Raw genomic sequence first — 17822 nt, 5'->3', positions numbered from 1 at the left:
AATAACGATTATATTAAGAGTTGGTTTTAGCCCTACCAATTTAGTCCCCCAATTTCATTGCACCACAGATGAAAGTTAAATTTACAACTATTGTTTAGCCGGGTTGTGTAATCCCAATCTCCAAACTAGCATCGGTCAACCATATGTTCCAGAGAGTGTACTCTGTGTAATATCAGGATATTATATTTGTTTTTGCCAGCTCCATAACTTGCTGACACTTCACGACTGTGGAATTCATCAGGACGAGAACATCTCACTCCGTCTGTCAACTAATGGCCTACTGGGCGGTGGAATAAAAAGTAAATGCTTATTGAAAAAAAAACTTTTTGAGATGGTGATCAACCTACGGGCGTTATTCCCTCGTATTTTAGGAGGGGATGCCACATCCACCTAAGTATCTATATTCGTGTCAAAAAATGAACGACCTGAGCAACTTTAGCGAAAGCCTTTGCAGATTGTGGTAGATGCTCTTGCATCTGCTGTTTTGTTAGTCTTGAGAATTGCAAGTACTTGTAGTTTAAATTGTGTTGCACCACCTCCAAAGTAATTTATTACAATTGACACTGATACTTAAAGCGTCCGAAGGACATCAGATTATTAATTTGCCTTTTCTTCAACCTAAGTACATGTAATGTCTAAAGTTAATTGCCTTTCGTTCCAAAGAGGCAGCCACCTTTTTTTTTTTAGATACTTTTAGTTACATAATGACGAAAATGTTTTTTTTTGGCAGACAACCACCCTGTTGATGATCAGTTCTTTCGGGACTTGGCTTCGAGCACTGAATCATCCTGGAAAGAACTGGCAGAATTATTAGGATTTGATGCAGCAGAAATCAAGCAAATCCAAACCAACTCCAAAGACGACAAAGAAAGGAGCCTACAGATGTTGCTTTCTTGGTGGAGAAAGCTAAACAATCGAGAGGAAGGGTTCCAAAATTTGCGAGATGCGTTAATTTCAATCGGGTACGCTGATCTGGCTTCAACAATTCAAACAGATGAGCAACAGAGCATAAAACAAGAGAAACAAGGTCATCAAGACACACCTAAAGCAGAGGTACAAGTAGGAGGGGCCCAAGAACAAAGCAAGCAGAAAGGGACTGCATCATCAGAGGGACAGAGACCGAGACTGGTGGTTGGTCATCGTGACGAACCTCAACCAGAGATTCAAGTGGGAGGGGTTAAAGAACAAAAACTGAAAGGGACTACATTATCGGAGGACCAGAGAACAGGACAGAAGGAAGTTGTTCATCACGATAAACCTCAATCAGAGGTACAAGTGGACGATGGGAGCAAGCAGAAAGAAAGTACAACATCTGAGGGACAGCGACCGGGACACGAGGAACACGGCCGACTTCACAGACATGAGCCAGGAGTTGTTGAAGAACAGGGCAGGCAGAAACATTTTAGACAATCCGATACAGAACACATACTAAGTGAAGAGAAAGTTGGTCATCGAGACAAACCTCAATCAGAGTTTCAAGTGGAAGAGGAGAGCAAGCAGACATGGATTACAAAATTAGAGGGACAGCGACCGGGACATGAGGAACAAGACCATCTTCAGAGACATGAACAAGAAGTTGTTAAAGAACACGGCAGACAGAAACATATTAGACCATCTGATGAGGAGCAGAGACCAAGTCAGGAGGAGGTTGGTCATCCAGGTACGGCTGAGGTACAGAATCGAGTTGCAGGCGCCGGTGAACAGAATTCCCCAAATTGTTCAATGACATCATCTCAATCAACCTCATTTAAAAGTCGTCTTAAAAAGTCTATTCGCTCACTTTTACCGAAAAGGAAAAAACATTCGAGAGAACAAAAATCAGGACAAGAGCAGGTGGAGAATGAACACAGAAGGCAGGCAGACAAACAAAGGCCAGGGTTTAACGAAAAGCAGAAAACGCAGAAAGGGCCAACATCATCTGAAGAACAGCGACCGAGTCAGGAGGACGCTAGTCATCGAGACAAACTTCAAAAAAATGCTTTAGCGGGAGAGGATAAAGAACAGAGTAAGCAGAAAGGGACTACATCGTCCGATGGACAGAGACAAAACCAGCAAAAGGCTGGTGGAACCGATCCGAATATTCATAAAGAAAGGATGCAATCATCTGAGGATCATGGACTGAACAGTTCTGCACAACAGAAATCAGGTCATGTACAGGTGGGTGTTAAACCAAGAAATCACTCGGAGATGCAAGGCCTAGTGGTCAGAGAAAGGACATCTCAAGACCGACAGATAATGCAGGGTCCAAGCTCAGCTCAAGACGTCGTACCCGTTGGACTCCGACTTGAAACCTCATCCCAATCAACTGCTGTACTAAGACAAGGACCTGTGCAACACGTTTCCGTGGATTCAATGCGTGTTAAGGGTACGAATAATCCTGTCTTCTTGGCACCTCTTCACGAACCCACCTTGAACTTCATTCAAAACGTGACTATGCCAGAAATCCCATCAGGTAAATAACTGCACAGTCCGTCGTATCATTCTCTCACTAGCTAGTTTCATTCCGATATAAGATTTGAGGCTTTGCATGTTGGAGTATTGGTATCGTTTGGTTTGCTAGTAACACCATGTGGTAATAACTACTGCTTAGAAGATATTTAGTTCTGAAAAGAACTTGTCCTGCTTATTATCAACTTTCGCCAAGTAGTTTTCTTTTGTTCTGATAAGAACAGTCCTGATGTAAGCTCCAAAAGAACTTGTCTTTGGTCTCAACCTTTCGACTAGCCTGCTTTAGTCCTCATCAGGACACTGTTTCATTCCCATTTGGGCTGCAAAAAGTGGCGGAAACGCCACTTGTGCCACGAACTAATGATATGGTTGAAAACGGCCATAACGAGTCAAAATCAAAAACATGAATTGCGATTGTATATACATGTTGTTGCTTCAAAGGACTTTTTTGTAATTGGGGAGGGGGTGGCGGCACTGGATTTAAGTACATCATTGAATTCACACTCAATGTTGCATCTTTTCTTTTCACAGCCGAGACGGGAAGAGCGCAAGCCAGTCCGAGTGTTGCTGCTGATCTTTGCAGTAGTGAATTAAAAGACCGGTATACTACCACAGGTAGCTACGTTCAGTTAATACCCTGGGTCGATGACGACATGAAACATATCAGGGATATATATACAGAGTTGCAATTAGAAAAGGGTGACCAGGATGACATAGACGGAAATGTGAAAGAGTATGGAGACATTTTCCTCGTAAAAACAAGAGACGGGAAAGTGATTAAACGCGCCATATTGTGTGGGTCAGCTGGGATGGGGAAGTCGACCATTATTGACAAAATTGCATATGACTGGGCAAAGGGTATTGCACTCAAAACGTTCACACTTTTGTTTGTTTTGAAAATGTCCGCTCTCGATCAAACGTCTGACCTGGTTGATTCCGTGTTTGATCAGCTTTTATCAGACGACACAAATGTTAACAAGTGTGATTTGGAAGCATTCATTAAGAACAATGGTAGTAAAGTGGTCATTCTCATAGATGGTTTTGATGAACTCACGACAACGAACCGCGAACCAGAGAAATTTGGTTCCATTCTAAGAATGCTCAATCGAAAATTTGGCAAAGAATGTTTTGTGGTTGTAACAACTCGCCCCTCACGCTTGGATGAATTGAAAAGCAAATCACTCATTGAGAACCCTTTCACCCATGTTAAAGTGTTAGGATTTAGGATGGAAGATATTTGGAAATATGTGAGAAAGTTCTTCTCTGCAAAGCTTGATATGGCTGAGGCACTTCTGGATAGGATTAAGTCATCAAATGTCCTTCGTGATTTGGCACGAAGTCCAATGTTACTTCTGCTAATGTGTTTATTATGGAGGGAAAAGGCAACACTACCCGATACTTTATCAAGATTGTTCAGTGAGGCAATTAGATACATATTTCGAAGAAAGATGCCTGAATTATCAAAAGAAGCAATATCGGAAATAGTGATTTCACTCGGTATAACTGCTTTAAAAGGGCTTGCTTCTTCAAAGCTTTCATTTCAAGAGAAAGAGTTTGAGAAGAGTGCACTTGATAAAGCAATACAAGCAGGTATTCTCACTAGCCAGAGGGTCATGAATTGGCTTGACACGCACAATAACGTGCAGTTTATCCATAAGACAATTCAAGAGTACTGCGCAGCCATGTACTGTCAGATCCTTTCAGCCAGAGACGATTGCAAATTTCAGAGCATTCTCAATCAAATTTACGAACCTGAGAACTTCGAGTACATGTTGCGCTTTTGCTGCGGCGACAATCAACAATGCACAAGGCATATATTGCGGAAGCTGTACGAGAACTTAAAACAAGATGAGAGATTGTCCATGAATTGCTACTTTGAAAGTCAGTCAAGTGCTTTGTTTGAAGATTTCATCGAGTCGTATTTCAATCCATTCATGTTTATATATACTTATAGCAAGGACTTATTGAACTCGCTCGTGTGGTTGCTGAAGCATGTTGCCGAGCAGACAGAGGTCTCGGGAGTAGATTACCTTGCTGAAGTAAGTCACATTGAATTTATTAGGTGTGACCTGTCAAGGTGGAGTGAAATTGTACTCTCACGTTTGACCAAAATGACAAATCTTCGCAAATTGCGTTTCGTTGAATGCAGACTAAACACGGGTAACATTGATGATGAACCTTTATCATCAAATGCAGGCAACTTGAATGAAATTAACCGGCAAGGAACGAAGTTGGGTGGATCCGGCAAAGGCTGGGCGGTTCATTTGCCTGGGATAAAATCCCTTGCAACACTCCATTTACCTAGATGTGGGTTATACCCGCGTGATGTGATATACATTGCATTATCAGTTGGGGAGATGCCCAATTTGGCCGACCTCGACCTTTCAGGCAGTGGGGAGTTGGGTGGTAAGGCGGGAACGTGGGCGGGTAGTTTGATGAGGATGGTTCACCTGAAATCACTCAATTTATCGACATGTGACATAAATGAACAAGATATACAACACATTGCAGCATCGGTTGGGGAGATGCCAAACTTGAGCAATCTTAACCTCTCCGAGAATGAGAGTCTGGGTAGTAAGGCCGTAACGTGGGCGGGGAGTCTGCGGAGGATGAGTCACCTGCAGACGCTTGACATGAGTGATTGTAGCATTGAAGACTGCGATGTAAAATATATCGCTGAATCAGTTAGCTGCATGGAGAATCTGGTGAATTGTGATATCAACTACAATAGTTTCGCCCCAGTGTTGCGTGTACAGCCATGCAATAATGGCATACATGTGAGAATTACCGAGCTCTCACTTACCGGTGAGGATGTGGCTGATCTTTTACAGTCGTTTAGTAATCGGAGAGACTTAGTCAGTTTGACACTTCATGACATTGATGGTCTGGGTGGTTCCGCAAGTATCTGGACTCCACCCTTAAAACAACTGATGGAACTTCGGGAGTTAAATTTCAGTGTTTGCTCTCTGCAAAGCAATGACATTCAACCTCTTGGTGCAGCATTGAATCAAATGCCAAACCTTGCCAATCTAACGATTTCACAAAATTCTAGTTTGGGTGGTCACGCTGGTACGTGGCCATGGGTTGTTAGTTTGCAGTCGATGATTCACCTAAAGAACCTTGAAGTACGCGGTTGTAACTTTAACAGTCGCAATGTGAAATACATCGCTGAATCAATCAGCCGCATGGAGAATCTGGTGAGTTGTTATTTCAGGGGTTACAATGAGGAGGTGTGTGTAGAGCCATGCAATAATGGCATAAAACTGAGCATTAAGCAGATCTCACTGTCCGGCGAGGATATGGCGGATATTCTACAGGCACTCACTAATTGGAGAGATGTAGTCAGTTTGATCCTTTATGGCATGACAATTGATGGTCCAGGTGGTTTCCCAGGTATCTGGACGCCTCACTTAGAAAGCCTCACGGAACTTCGGGAGTTGGATTTATATCATTGCCCATTGCAACGCGCTGACATTGAACACCTTGTTCAAATACCAAACTTGACCAATCTTAAGGTATCATACAATACGGACTTGAGTGGTAACGCCAAAATTTGGGCAGCTAGCTTACAAAGGATGATTTATTTGGAGAAACTTTCTATGCGTTTCAGTAAGAGTAACATTCGCGATGTGAAATATATCGCCGAATCCGTCAGTCGCATGGAGAATCTGTTGGATTGTGTTATCAACTACAGTGGTTTCGAGCCGTTGCGTGTACAACAATGCGATGGTGGTATACAGCTACGGATGATTGGTTTATCATTAACTGGCGAGGATATGGCGGATATATTACAGTCATTCAGTAATCGGAAAGATTTAGTCAGCTTGATCCTTGACGGCATACCAATTAATCGTCAGGATGGTTCTGCGGGTATCTGGACCCCACCCTTGAAAAACAGAGCTTCGAGAGTTGGATTTAGGTCAATGCTTATTGCAAAGCACCGACATTAAACACCTTGTTCAAATACCAAATTTGACCAATCTTCAGCAAAGGTGTTCTGCTAAGGTGTTGGTTGTACAGCCATGCGATAATGGCATACGCCTTGGAATTCAACAGTTCTCACTAACCGGAGAGGATATGGCGGTTATATTACAATCATTCAGAAATCGAAGAAACTTAGTCAGTTTGACCCTTGATGGTATTGATGGTCTGGGTGGTTCTGCAGGTTTCTGGGCCCCACCCTTACGAAATGTGATAAAACTTCAGGAGTTAAATTTAAGATATTGCTCATTGCAATGCACTGACATTGAGATCCTTGGTGCAGCATTGAGTAAAATGCCAAATTTGGCAAATCTTAGGATTTCACATAATTCCACCTTGGGTGGTTACGCCGAAACGTGGGCGGCTAGTTTGCAGAGAATGATGCATCTAAAGAGCCTTGATATGAGTGCCTGTAGCATTAAAAGTCGCGATGTGAAATACATCGCTGAATCAGTGAGCCGCATGGGCAATCTGGTGAGTTGTTATTTCGGTTATTTCTCCGAGGGGCTAAGTGTGCACCCATGTCATAATGGCATACAACTGGGCATTAAGCAGTTCTCACTAACAGGCGAGGATATGGCAGATATTTTACAGTCACTAAGTAATCGAGGAGATTTAGTCAGATTGATCCTTGATGGCATTGATAATCTGGGAGGTTCCGCAGAGTTATGGACCGCACCCTTACGTAACCTAACGCACCTAAAGGAGTTTAGATTAACTCGTTGCTCACTGCAGAGCACTGACATTGAACACATTGCTACAACAGTAAGTCGAATGCCAACCGTAGAAATCCTCAGCCTTGAGGCAAATGAGTCTTTGAGAGGCTCTGCACAAACATGGGCAGACTGCCTGAAACATATGAAACATGTTAGTAGCCTGAAATTGGGTTATTGTTCATTGACAGAAGAAGATAAGAAACGCATAACCGAAGCATGGGATCCGAAAAGGGGACTTGATTTTGGGTCTTTCCGAGAGTATTGGATGCACAGTATATTGGAGCAGTATCAAGATATGTTGCCTTAGGATATAGCCGCTTCAAAAGTAAAGTAATGTCCAGAGTCACACCTTGGAGTTAGTCATCTAGTTGGAGTCAGTGTCACGGATACGAGTCACTTGAATCGATCCCTGGGCCAATTCACGAACCATCTGGATCGAGTCACGCTCCAAGTCACGAGTAAGGTATCGAGTCACACGTCATCTAGTTGGAGTCAGGGTCACGTAGACGGGTCACTTGAATCACGGACCATTTATTGAATCGATCAAACAAACCCAGGAAACGAAGCATTTTATCGGATCCAGTCATTTTGTACGAACGATGTGATTTTACATAATAGTTTAAACGCTCGGGGAAACAAGCTGAGAAATGACGCAATATTCACTCAAAATTAAAGCTACAGTTCATCATTTGTAACCTGTGTATTTTGTTCGTTTGAAGCAACAAAAGAGTTCAAAATCTAATGAAGGATACTGAGCAACTAACCTTATGAAGTTTCAGCTCAGCTTCAGCTGCACATTCCGAGAAAACAGCATTCAAAGATCTCAATTTCAAATCAAAAGTTACTGAATCATGTTTTGAATTGTTTTGAATTGCAGCTACACGCGACGTCGCGCACTGATCCGCCGAATTACAACAGCCGCGCGCGCGTGTGCGTCGTTCCAATACTTGTGCGCGCTGCGCTGATAACAAAACGAACTACTAATTTAAATTTTCCTACGTTCATTCATTCGTTAGACATAGGCATTTGCCCGTGGTCTCCTCCTAAAATTATACACAGTTGGGATTACTGGCGCCGCTCCCACCACAGCCCGTCTTTCCAGTGCTGCTGCTTTCAGTTCGTTGGTGTCACACCCAGACCATTCACGGATGTTGTCCACCCAGCGCATCTTAGGCCGGCCCAAGGAGCGACGACATCCCACTGGCATCCCATCCACAACAGCTGCCGCCATGCCGCCATGCCGAACCACATGGCCCAACCATGTTGCCTTTTGTTGCATCACAGTGCTACTGCTGAAGCACCACCGGTCGCCGATCATCTCCATCAGTCTTTCATTTGTCACATGATCTTGCCACTTTATGTTGAGCATGTGACGCCAAATGGTTCGGCCAAAACTGTCTAGGCGTTTGATGTCAGCTGCCTTCAACGACAGGTTGGTGGCACCATACAGTACCCTTGATATGACTAGGGCCCGAGCAAGCTGTACCTTTGCCTCGAGGTTGACGCGGGGGAGCGCAGATACTTGCACTGCCGAAGCGTGGATCTGCCCATACCTAACCGCATCCGAACATCCTTGCTGTCGTCTAGTGTGTGGTCGATCAACACTCCTAGATACTTGAAAGATGTGACAAGAGGTATTTGTGCCGAGCGGTATGTGATGGTGCTGTCATCGGTTGTTGGCTGGATGATCATATATGCAGTCTTACCAGGGTGGATGGCTAACCCATACCCGTCAGATATATCACCCAGGGTAGTAAGCATCTCTTCAGCATCAGCTCTGCACAGCGCCATCAGTACCAGGTCGTCAGCATATCTGATCTCCTTTAGGGGGATACCACTGACATCTGGAGCCGTTAGGTGTGCTGTGCGATTGTACCACTCTCGCATGAGACACTCCGTGTAGAGGCTGAAGAGTGTTGGTGACAATGGACAGCCTTGGCGTACTCCGTCTGGTGTCTCAAACTCGTCTGTCATTCGACCTTTCCACCGGAGCTTGCCATTTGAGTTGATGTAAAGATCCTCAAGTAGCCGCATCACATCCTCCTCCACGCCAAGATATCGTAGCTTTGCAAACAGAAGTGCATGATTAACTGAATCAAATGCCTTCTTATAGTCAACAAAGACCAGATGGAGAGGGCGTTTTCCTGCGTAGTGCGATTCCGCCACACCTTTCAGGAGGTAGATTCCATCAGTTGTGCCTTTACCGCTTACAAAGCCACATTGGGTGTCACTCACTTCGATGTTAGCGGTTCTTTCCAGTCTGCGTTGTATCACATTCAAAACAATTTTGCTGGCATGACTGATTAGTGCAAGTGTTCTGTAGTTGTTGCACAAGCCTCGGTCACTCTTTTTGTGCAACGGGATGAACACTGACTTGGTCATCGACTGTGGCCACTTCCCAGAGTTCCAGATGTTACACACGGCCCCACGAAAGGTTTTGAATATCTCTGGGTCCTGTGTCGCAGCTTTAAGAGCTTCAGATGTGACCCAATCAATTCTGGGAGCCTTGTGGTTTTTCAGTGCCTGTATGGCTTTCTTGGTCTCTTCCGGTGACGGCGGGTTTCGTCCAACCTCAGTTGTGTGATGGGGTGGACGTGGCCGATTGGACTCAAATAGATCTACAGCATACTGATGCCGACGCTGTATTTCTTCTTCAGCTGTCTCCAATACCAGACCGTTGGCATCTTTGCTGTTCACCACAGGCGTACATGTTTTCTGAAGGAGAACATCAGCAGTTTTGAACATAGCTCTGCAATTGTGATTCTAGTATGCTTGGTTCAATGTGTTGATATTAGTTACCAACCATTCGTTGAGATCTTTCTGGCATGCACGTTTGACCTCATTCCTCAGAGCTGTGAATTCTGGAGTGTTTAGAGCCTTCCTCTTGCGCTGAATCAGATGAAGAGTTAATTCAGACAGGTACGGCTGTTTCTTCTGGGATGTTTTGTGTACCACAGGTCTCGAGAGATACTTCGTGTATGACACATGCAACAGCTTCAAGAGAGTCACCTTGAGTAACACGGGATCGAACCAGCTGCCAAAAGACTTCAGACGATTGTTCCGATTTCAGGGCTTCAACGTTTGGATGTTGAGGTCGTTGTCCACGTGCAGTAGCATGGCGACGGAATTTCCACTTCAGGTTGCAGATTACTAACCGATGGTCAGTATCAAAGCAAGCACTGTAGGAACGGCAGTCAGTAAAGTGCTTCCTTGCTTCTGTGCTATTTAAGATGTGATCAATGGCGTTTCTTGCGTTTCTTGCCCTGCTGATCCAAGTAACCTTGTGAGAAGATCGGTTGGGGAACCAGGAGTGTGCGGCAGTGAGGTTGTTAACCATGCAGAAATCAACAAGTCTGTCCCCTCTTGAATTTCTGTCACCATAGCCATGGGGTCCCATGACAAGAGGGATGCGCTGGTTTCCAAGTTTGGCATTGAAGTCACCAGCCACAACAAGTGTGTCACAGTTCTTTTTGTTTGAATTGATCACATCTTGTGGTTGTGAGTAGAAGTTGTTGATAATGTCATCCGTTGCAGTGGATGTAGGTGCATAGACGGAGACAAACAGCAGGGAGCCTTTCCTCAGACGAAAGCGGGCAGCCATGATCCGATCAGAGATGTAGTAGACGGCAAGGCAGCTGTTTTTTGCCCGTTTTGACATCAGTATTCCCACACCTGCGTAGTGAGTTTCACCACCCGACATGATTATGTGTCCATTGCATGCTACTTCCTGACCGATGTTGTGAGTTTCGCTAAGAGCAATGACGTCATAGCGGTAGGCTTTTAAAGTGGCCATCAGATGTTCAGGTGTTAGGCTATAGTTCAGTGTGGTCACATTCCAGCATCCTAAGCTAAAGGTGCCCGTGCTTCGTTCTTCACGCAAACTCAACCGCGCACCGTCCAGTGAATGCCTTGAGTGCGAGGCGTCATTACAGCGTGGTTAGTAGAGAGCATGATCACCTTCATCCCCAGTAGCTTCAGACCCAGTTGGCGCGCTAGGGGTCCCCACGCTCAATAGGGTATCGCTGTGATTCTCAGTGTTGTGATTCATTTTTGGAGGTTTTGGTGAATGGATTCCGCTGGCGTGTCACCACTCCTCCACCAGCGTAGTGCATGGCCGCATGTTGCTTGCATCTATCCATGCGCCCTGTGGTTTGCACAACCAATTGCTGTTTGTACGCCTTTTCTGCTGTTGGCAGGTTGCATGATAACTTGCTCGTCCGCCAGATCTGCCGATCTACCAACACCTGCTGAGGTTAGATGTCCCTCAAGGGGGGCTTGGTGGAGTGAGGTTGGTTGACGAGCTCCTCCTGCCCGGGTTTGGAATCAGAGTTTTCCGTCTCTTAGGTGAGCTGCCTCCCACGGCTGATGAACCCCACCTGCCCAGAGTTATCTGGTTTTAAGGCGCCAGAGACCCGCCTTCACACCTCTGCCATCGGTTATGAACAGGGAACGGCGCATGAAGCCAAGCAGTAGGAGTTTGATTAGGAGAGGCCGTTTGAGACGCTGACCTTATGGGACATTTCAAGGGAGAGGAGTGGCTCATTTCTCCTCATCAACCCCGGTCAATCCTAACCCTTTGTTCCCTAAATTAATTCCTACGTTGCTTCTTAAGAATCACCGTTGGAAATGCCTTCTTTCGTTGATTACTTCAAAATGACAGCTTGTCAGAAAGAACAATTTCACAGGGAGTTTAGTTCCCTTACTATCTTTTAACCAAGTTTGTTTTTCAACAATAAATACGCCAGGTACTTTTCGGATGGCTGCAAATGATGGACTCTAGCTTTAAGCTACCCAATATCTTAGAATAATTAAAAGGTACATTTTACAAAATTCACGGCAAATTGACAAACTAATTTTTGTCAGTAACTTTAAAAATTGATCATGTTGTTACTACATGATCATAGCAAGGTTTAATTTCAGTCAAAATATGGAAGATCGTCATGCACGGGTGAAGCATTTTTTTTTCGATACGGAGTTTTTCAGTATTTAGTTTTGGAACTCAAGCAATCTGGTTGAAATGGAGGTGCTAGATTCGGGATGTGAAAGAATAGATCTCTCTCAATACATACAGACACATGGGGTGCATATCATTCCACACTTCAGAACTGTCCTCTGTTTCTAACAAAGAAAAGTTGACCCCTGATATTTGATTGGAAGGGGATCGTAAGCATTCCCCGCTCGCCTTTGTATACGGGTCCAATATTTTGTACCCGCTTCTCAGATTTAACATGAATATTCAACCCGCATCGATATTGTGACAAATTCATACCAGTGTAATTGCGAGTTTAGTCCAATGCATGTCCAGTGTAAATCTCATCGTGATAGAATCGAGGACAGCTTAATATCGGTTCTGATGCTTGCCAGAAATGTGAATCGTGAGTGTATCTTCCAAATAATTATAAAGACTGTAGATAAAAAAAGTTGCGGACATTCTCTTGAACATCGTACAATTTAGCACTAAGAACTACACAGCAAATTAAATATGATGGAGTGGAAAAATAATAAAGAGAAAAGATTTAATAAAAACAATGAAAATAGACTGCGGCTGTCTGAATGGGCAGAACCTTGTTGGTGAACAGCCTAACAGAAACACTTTCAGCTGAATAAATGTATATACATGTAGGGCCTATGTCTAATCACCGGGTTATGTCGTCGCTGAATTGTTGGAAGCCCGGTAAGATTTTGCTCAATATTTAGTATATAAGAATATTCATCCGTGGAACTTAAGAAATCCTTCTAACAATAATAGGATTGTAGATATAATACTTTGTTTCACATTCTATCTTTCACGACATCAAATTAAGCTATAAAAATTTCACAGCAAATGTAATATATTGGATTAAATTGAATAGGCTATAGATACAGTAACAGTGAAAGGAGACTGCAGCTGTTTGAACGGGCAAAGCCTCGTTAGTGAACAGCCTAATAATAGAAATAGTTTCAGCTGAATACATTTAATTGTCCCCAATCACCGGGTTATGTCACCGGTGAAAAAATTATTTTTGTAGGCCTGTAAGATTTGTTCAATGTGGAATATATGAGAATACTGTGGAACAATGAAAGAAAAGCATGCAAATCAGTTAGAAAGCTCAAGATTTACTTGAAAATGTGCCGTGTTTATAACATGTACATATTGTTTTCGAACTGAAAGTTTCAAAGTTTACATATTTAACGTTTGATAATGTGTCTTAACACTAGCTTATAGCCGTTTATTTTTGTGTATATGCGACCGATTTCAAATAACCGAGAAAAGTCTTACAGATTTAAGTTTTACATACCATGCAATGGGTGTATATATTTTATTGGACAGAGGCCACCCGATTAATACGGTCGGTCGTCAATGTATTATAAGTCAACTCTTATACAGTATGCCCATATTGCAGCTAGTCCTTTTGGTGCGCAAACTGCGCATGTCATGTTTACCTGTCACTTCACTTCGTACGCCCTATAAAGTTTTTTAGGTAGTGCTTTTGATGCACAAACTGTGCATGTCATGTACACCTAAGGCCACACGTCGTAAGTTATGTAACATAATAATATTGAATATTAAATACTGATGATACCACATTTCTTTTCTGAAGCAACTATTTTTTAAGTTTTACTTTTACTGGGAAAGTGACCTATTGTTTTTGTGTAAGTGCACATTATGTCACTGCGATTTATTGTTTTCATTTCAGAACAAGTCAGATTTTGTTGGGTGAACACCAGGTTTTGTTAGAAATCGATAATGAAGAGAAGATGACATTGATTATAAAGCTATAACAATATAAGAACTTTCTACAAAGATTTCAAGGGAGCTGTGTCAGGGTTCAAAGTTATTCTTTCTTGGAAGCTGATTAAAGCAAAACAATGTGTAAATATATCGCAATCTTTCTGTAAGCCTTGCTACTTTTACACATATTGAATTATTTGAACATGATATTATATGTATCATAATTATATCATGACTTGTATGATAGTGATCGTATTTTCATTCACACAAATTGTTAATATTTTTATCAATCGCTTAACTCCATTCATATTCAAAGTTATTAAGGGGACGAATGATGATGATAACTAAATTTAAGGCACAAACCACGCAAACGGTGAGTGATAATTGAAGAGTCAGTAGATCCTCCAAAATCACTGAGCAAGGTTAGATGGTGTGATACATGGGTAATACATGTAATTGTAACTGTTTTAAGTACGAAATACTGGGTTAGTTGAGTTTAAGTAATACATGAATTGACATGAAAACAATGGACGTTTACTGTTAACAGGTCTGATAAATTGTTGTCACTTTATTTTCAATGGTGGGAAATAATTGTTCTTTTTCACCCTTTATACGCGAATAGCAAAGTGAAAACCAGTGAATCCGGTTTACTGACAATCATCAGGTATAGTTGATTTTCATTTGATTACAAATGTGTCTTTTTATTTGTCACGCCGAGCTTTTCTCTCCCGAGAATCTGGGAGTTATTGTTACAACGGGTTTCTTTGTTTGTTTGATATATCATTTATAACAGACATCCGTTTGGGTTTCGAAATAAACTTTTAATAATACCCGTACCCACGTGTTCTCTTTTTTGTTGTATTTCTACTGTTACCAACGTTTAGTCGTCTTGCTTGTTTATACATTAGTTGGCTTTGAAATGGGGTGGTTGAGCTTTTAGTATTCGTCATGTCTAGTTATTATGATTAATAATCAATCTACAACAATCTTTCGTCACCCTTCATCCATATTCAGAGTTTGGTTTAACAACCGGTAACAGTCGTCTGCATCAGAGTGGAAACTTGATTGGACAGTCCGCGGTCACATGAACAACATTCCACATGTTAATACGCGTTATTTTTGGATAAGTCCCCCGGTAAATTCACAGAAAGTATTACTGATCACGACAATTATACTGACTATGAGAACGTGTAGTCTGTGCAACAAAACCCGGGTCAACGACTCCGTTCGGCTGCTACGGCAACGAGGTGACAAGGTAGACTGGTTTCCGCTCCGTTGGAGGTCAGAATCGTTGCTGGAGGGCTTGGGAACTAGTCTAATTGAAATGCCCATACAACCCACGAGCACTGTGACGTTGCCCCTATTGTTAAACTATTAGCATTACAACAGGTGAACTCTAACAGCGGTATGCGGAAATATTAAACTTGGCCCTTGCACTTATACCCGTCCAGGATTTCGTGGTTTCCATGCCTGTTTCTTCCCTCTTTCGATCTCCATCGTGCAGTCTTGATAAATGTGCTTCTTCTGAATGATGTAATTTGGATAAAGTCAACTCGCCAAGTCTGGTAGAGGTAGAATGGAGATGGAACTTTACAAGACATGATGAGGATTTGTCGTTACACAGTGAAGAGTGCAGTTTTGCCGTGAACCTGGCCGAAAGAGAGATAACAGGTAAAAGACATTAGGGGTACATCAGTTCCGGGGTGGGGTGGTGGTTGGGGCTAGATGGATGAGAAGACACTGGGCTTCTGAAGGGATCTTTCTGAAGTATTACTCGGACAGCTTCGAGTATACAATGATCATGAAATAACGGCACTGAAGGACAGACCCAATGTTAAATTTGTTGAATTACGTGCCGTTGGAAATGTACATGAAAATGGAAATGCAAACTTATGTTAATAGATGTATTTATATCGGTTTAACATAATGCCAATTTGCAAACGTTGAGTTTGTTTAGATTGACATACCGAGGAAGCCGAAAGGGTTGGGGATTGTGAAACTCCTAGATTAAAGTTTATGGTCATAATACGTAGTTATAAGAATAGAAATGGTTTCAGAAGAATATCTCTATAATAACTGAGCATATCAACTTCATTTTTTTTAAGTATAATGTTTAACCATTTAAGAGGGTATTCTGGTACTTTGGTTTTTTATGCTAATGTGAATGTTCATATTCAGGAACAAAATTGTAATGTCATTTCAGGTACAAAACTTACGGTAACAGCCATTTCGGCTCCAAAAGTTGCCACAATTTTTGAAATGTATTTTGATGTCATAATTTTTTTCTTTAGTGATTCATCGTTGTGTCAGTATAGTACATGGCAGTAAGCCAGTGACCAAACATTTCTCACAAACATTTTTAATAATCATTTTGTTGGTTTATAATTTCAAGAGAAAACCCTAAACTGGACATTGTCTTCCTAAAAAAAAATGACACCACAGTAATAGCGCCCTCAGTTGTATGGTAAAACAGGTACGGTTTTGATTGTTTGAAGAACTTACTTTTCAATAAAATTAACCAAAAGGAATGTTAAATACTTTTCATAAATTTAAAATGAGTAAAAGTTTGCACAAAATATGCTCCAGACCTAGCTACGATAAATTTACTTCATGGAGCCTTGAAACAATAGAAATGGTTCAACAGAATAATTTTAGAATAATTTGGCATATTTGTTTTGTATGTATTGGGGTTGGTCTTGGGCTTCCAAAGATATTGAGTTTTGACCCCTTGGTCTAATGTCAAGGTCATTATGGTTCAAACAATACAGATTCTTTGACCAAGACATCTCAGGAACTACCTTGCATAGCAACTCATTTTTTTCGCCTAAAGTGACAGAAAGTATTACTGATAAAGAATATTTCACTATTATGAGAGCTTGCAGTCTGTGCAACAATCGGGTCAACGAGTCTGTTGGACCGTAACGATCAGGAGGTGAAAAGGTAGACTGGTTCCCGCTCTGTTCGAAGTCATAATCGATGATGGAGGGCTCGGTAACCAGTCAAGTTGACAGGACGGTACAGCGCACGCGCACTGTGACGTCGCCCCCATTGTTAAAATATATTAATAGTAGTATTACATCAGGGGAATTCCAAAATCGGTATGCGGAAATATGGAACTGGGCGTAGTAGGGTACTACGTTGCACTTGCATCAGCGTATCATTCCAGGATTTCTTGACTTTTTCCACGACTGTTTCTTCCCTTCTTCGGTCTCGATCGTGAAGTCTTGATAATGTGGTTGCTCTGATTAATTTTACTTTGGAGCAGTTAACTCGCATGGAGATGGAAGTTTTACAAAACTTGATGAGGATTTGTCGTAACAAAGTGTAGAGTGCATGTTCACCCTGAAACTGAACCGAAAAAGAGATGACAGGTAAAAGTTATGAACGGCGGTATTTCAGTTCAGGGTTGGGGAGCACCTCGCTCTTAAAGAGGATTGTTTTCTCTGAATTATTACTTTGACAGCTCTGAGCATACAGTACTCGTGTGATAACGGCAGTAAAGGCCAAACCCAAATGCTGAATTTTCTGAATTATCTGTCCTTTGAAAAAGATGTACATGATATGATGTATTTTCCAAAATGCCGGTGTAGCGTGAATTTTGGTTTTGTGAAATACGGACTCATTTGTGGTATTGCGCGTGCTCACTCAAAAGCAGAGATAATTATTAGAGGGTCCGGTCACGTGAGAAGGATTAACCAATAAAAGAGAACAAGAGTCCGATTACTACACGAGTCCGATGCAAATTTTGAAATGAATGTGGGTAATTTGGTGGGTAAAATTTAATATTTGTTTTCTTTTGAAAGTGCGCTATATGATGTAAACAGTGAAGTTTCATTTCATTTTGAGTGGCACATTTCCCGGGACATGAGGGCTGGATGACACTCTTTTGTGTGTGATCCCAGAAGTCATAGATTTGAGAGTCAGTGGGTCGGTGGAGTAAAAACTACCATTTGCTTTTACTACCA

At 42.2% G+C, this 17822-nt stretch overlaps 1 protein-coding gene across 1 annotated transcript; it reads right to left on the bottom strand.

Moving 5' to 3' along the window:
- Nucleotides 1–10056: 10056 nt before the first annotated feature.
- Nucleotides 10057–10845, bottom strand: LOC119726049 (craniofacial development protein 2-like). Its single transcript, XM_038197665.1, has one exon. The coding sequence runs from the start codon at nt 10843–10845 to the stop codon at nt 10057–10059; it is 789 nt and encodes a 262-aa protein (XP_038053593.1).
- Between the last annotated feature and the right edge of the window lie 6977 nt (nt 10846–17822).

Source organism: Patiria miniata, unplaced genomic scaffold (assembly GCF_015706575.1).
Source record: "Patiria miniata isolate m_02_andy unplaced genomic scaffold, ASM1570657v1 HiC_scaffold_19, whole genome shotgun sequence".
In the NCBI taxonomy this organism is placed as follows: domain Eukaryota; kingdom Metazoa; phylum Echinodermata; class Asteroidea; order Valvatida; family Asterinidae; genus Patiria; species Patiria miniata.
This window is presented reverse-complemented; position numbering and strand designations above follow the sequence as displayed.

Coding starts and splice junctions, on each gene's coding strand:
- LOC119726049 (XM_038197665.1), bottom strand. CDS start 10,845: ATGTCGGGTGGTGAAACTCACTACGCAGGTGTGGGAATACTGATGTCA.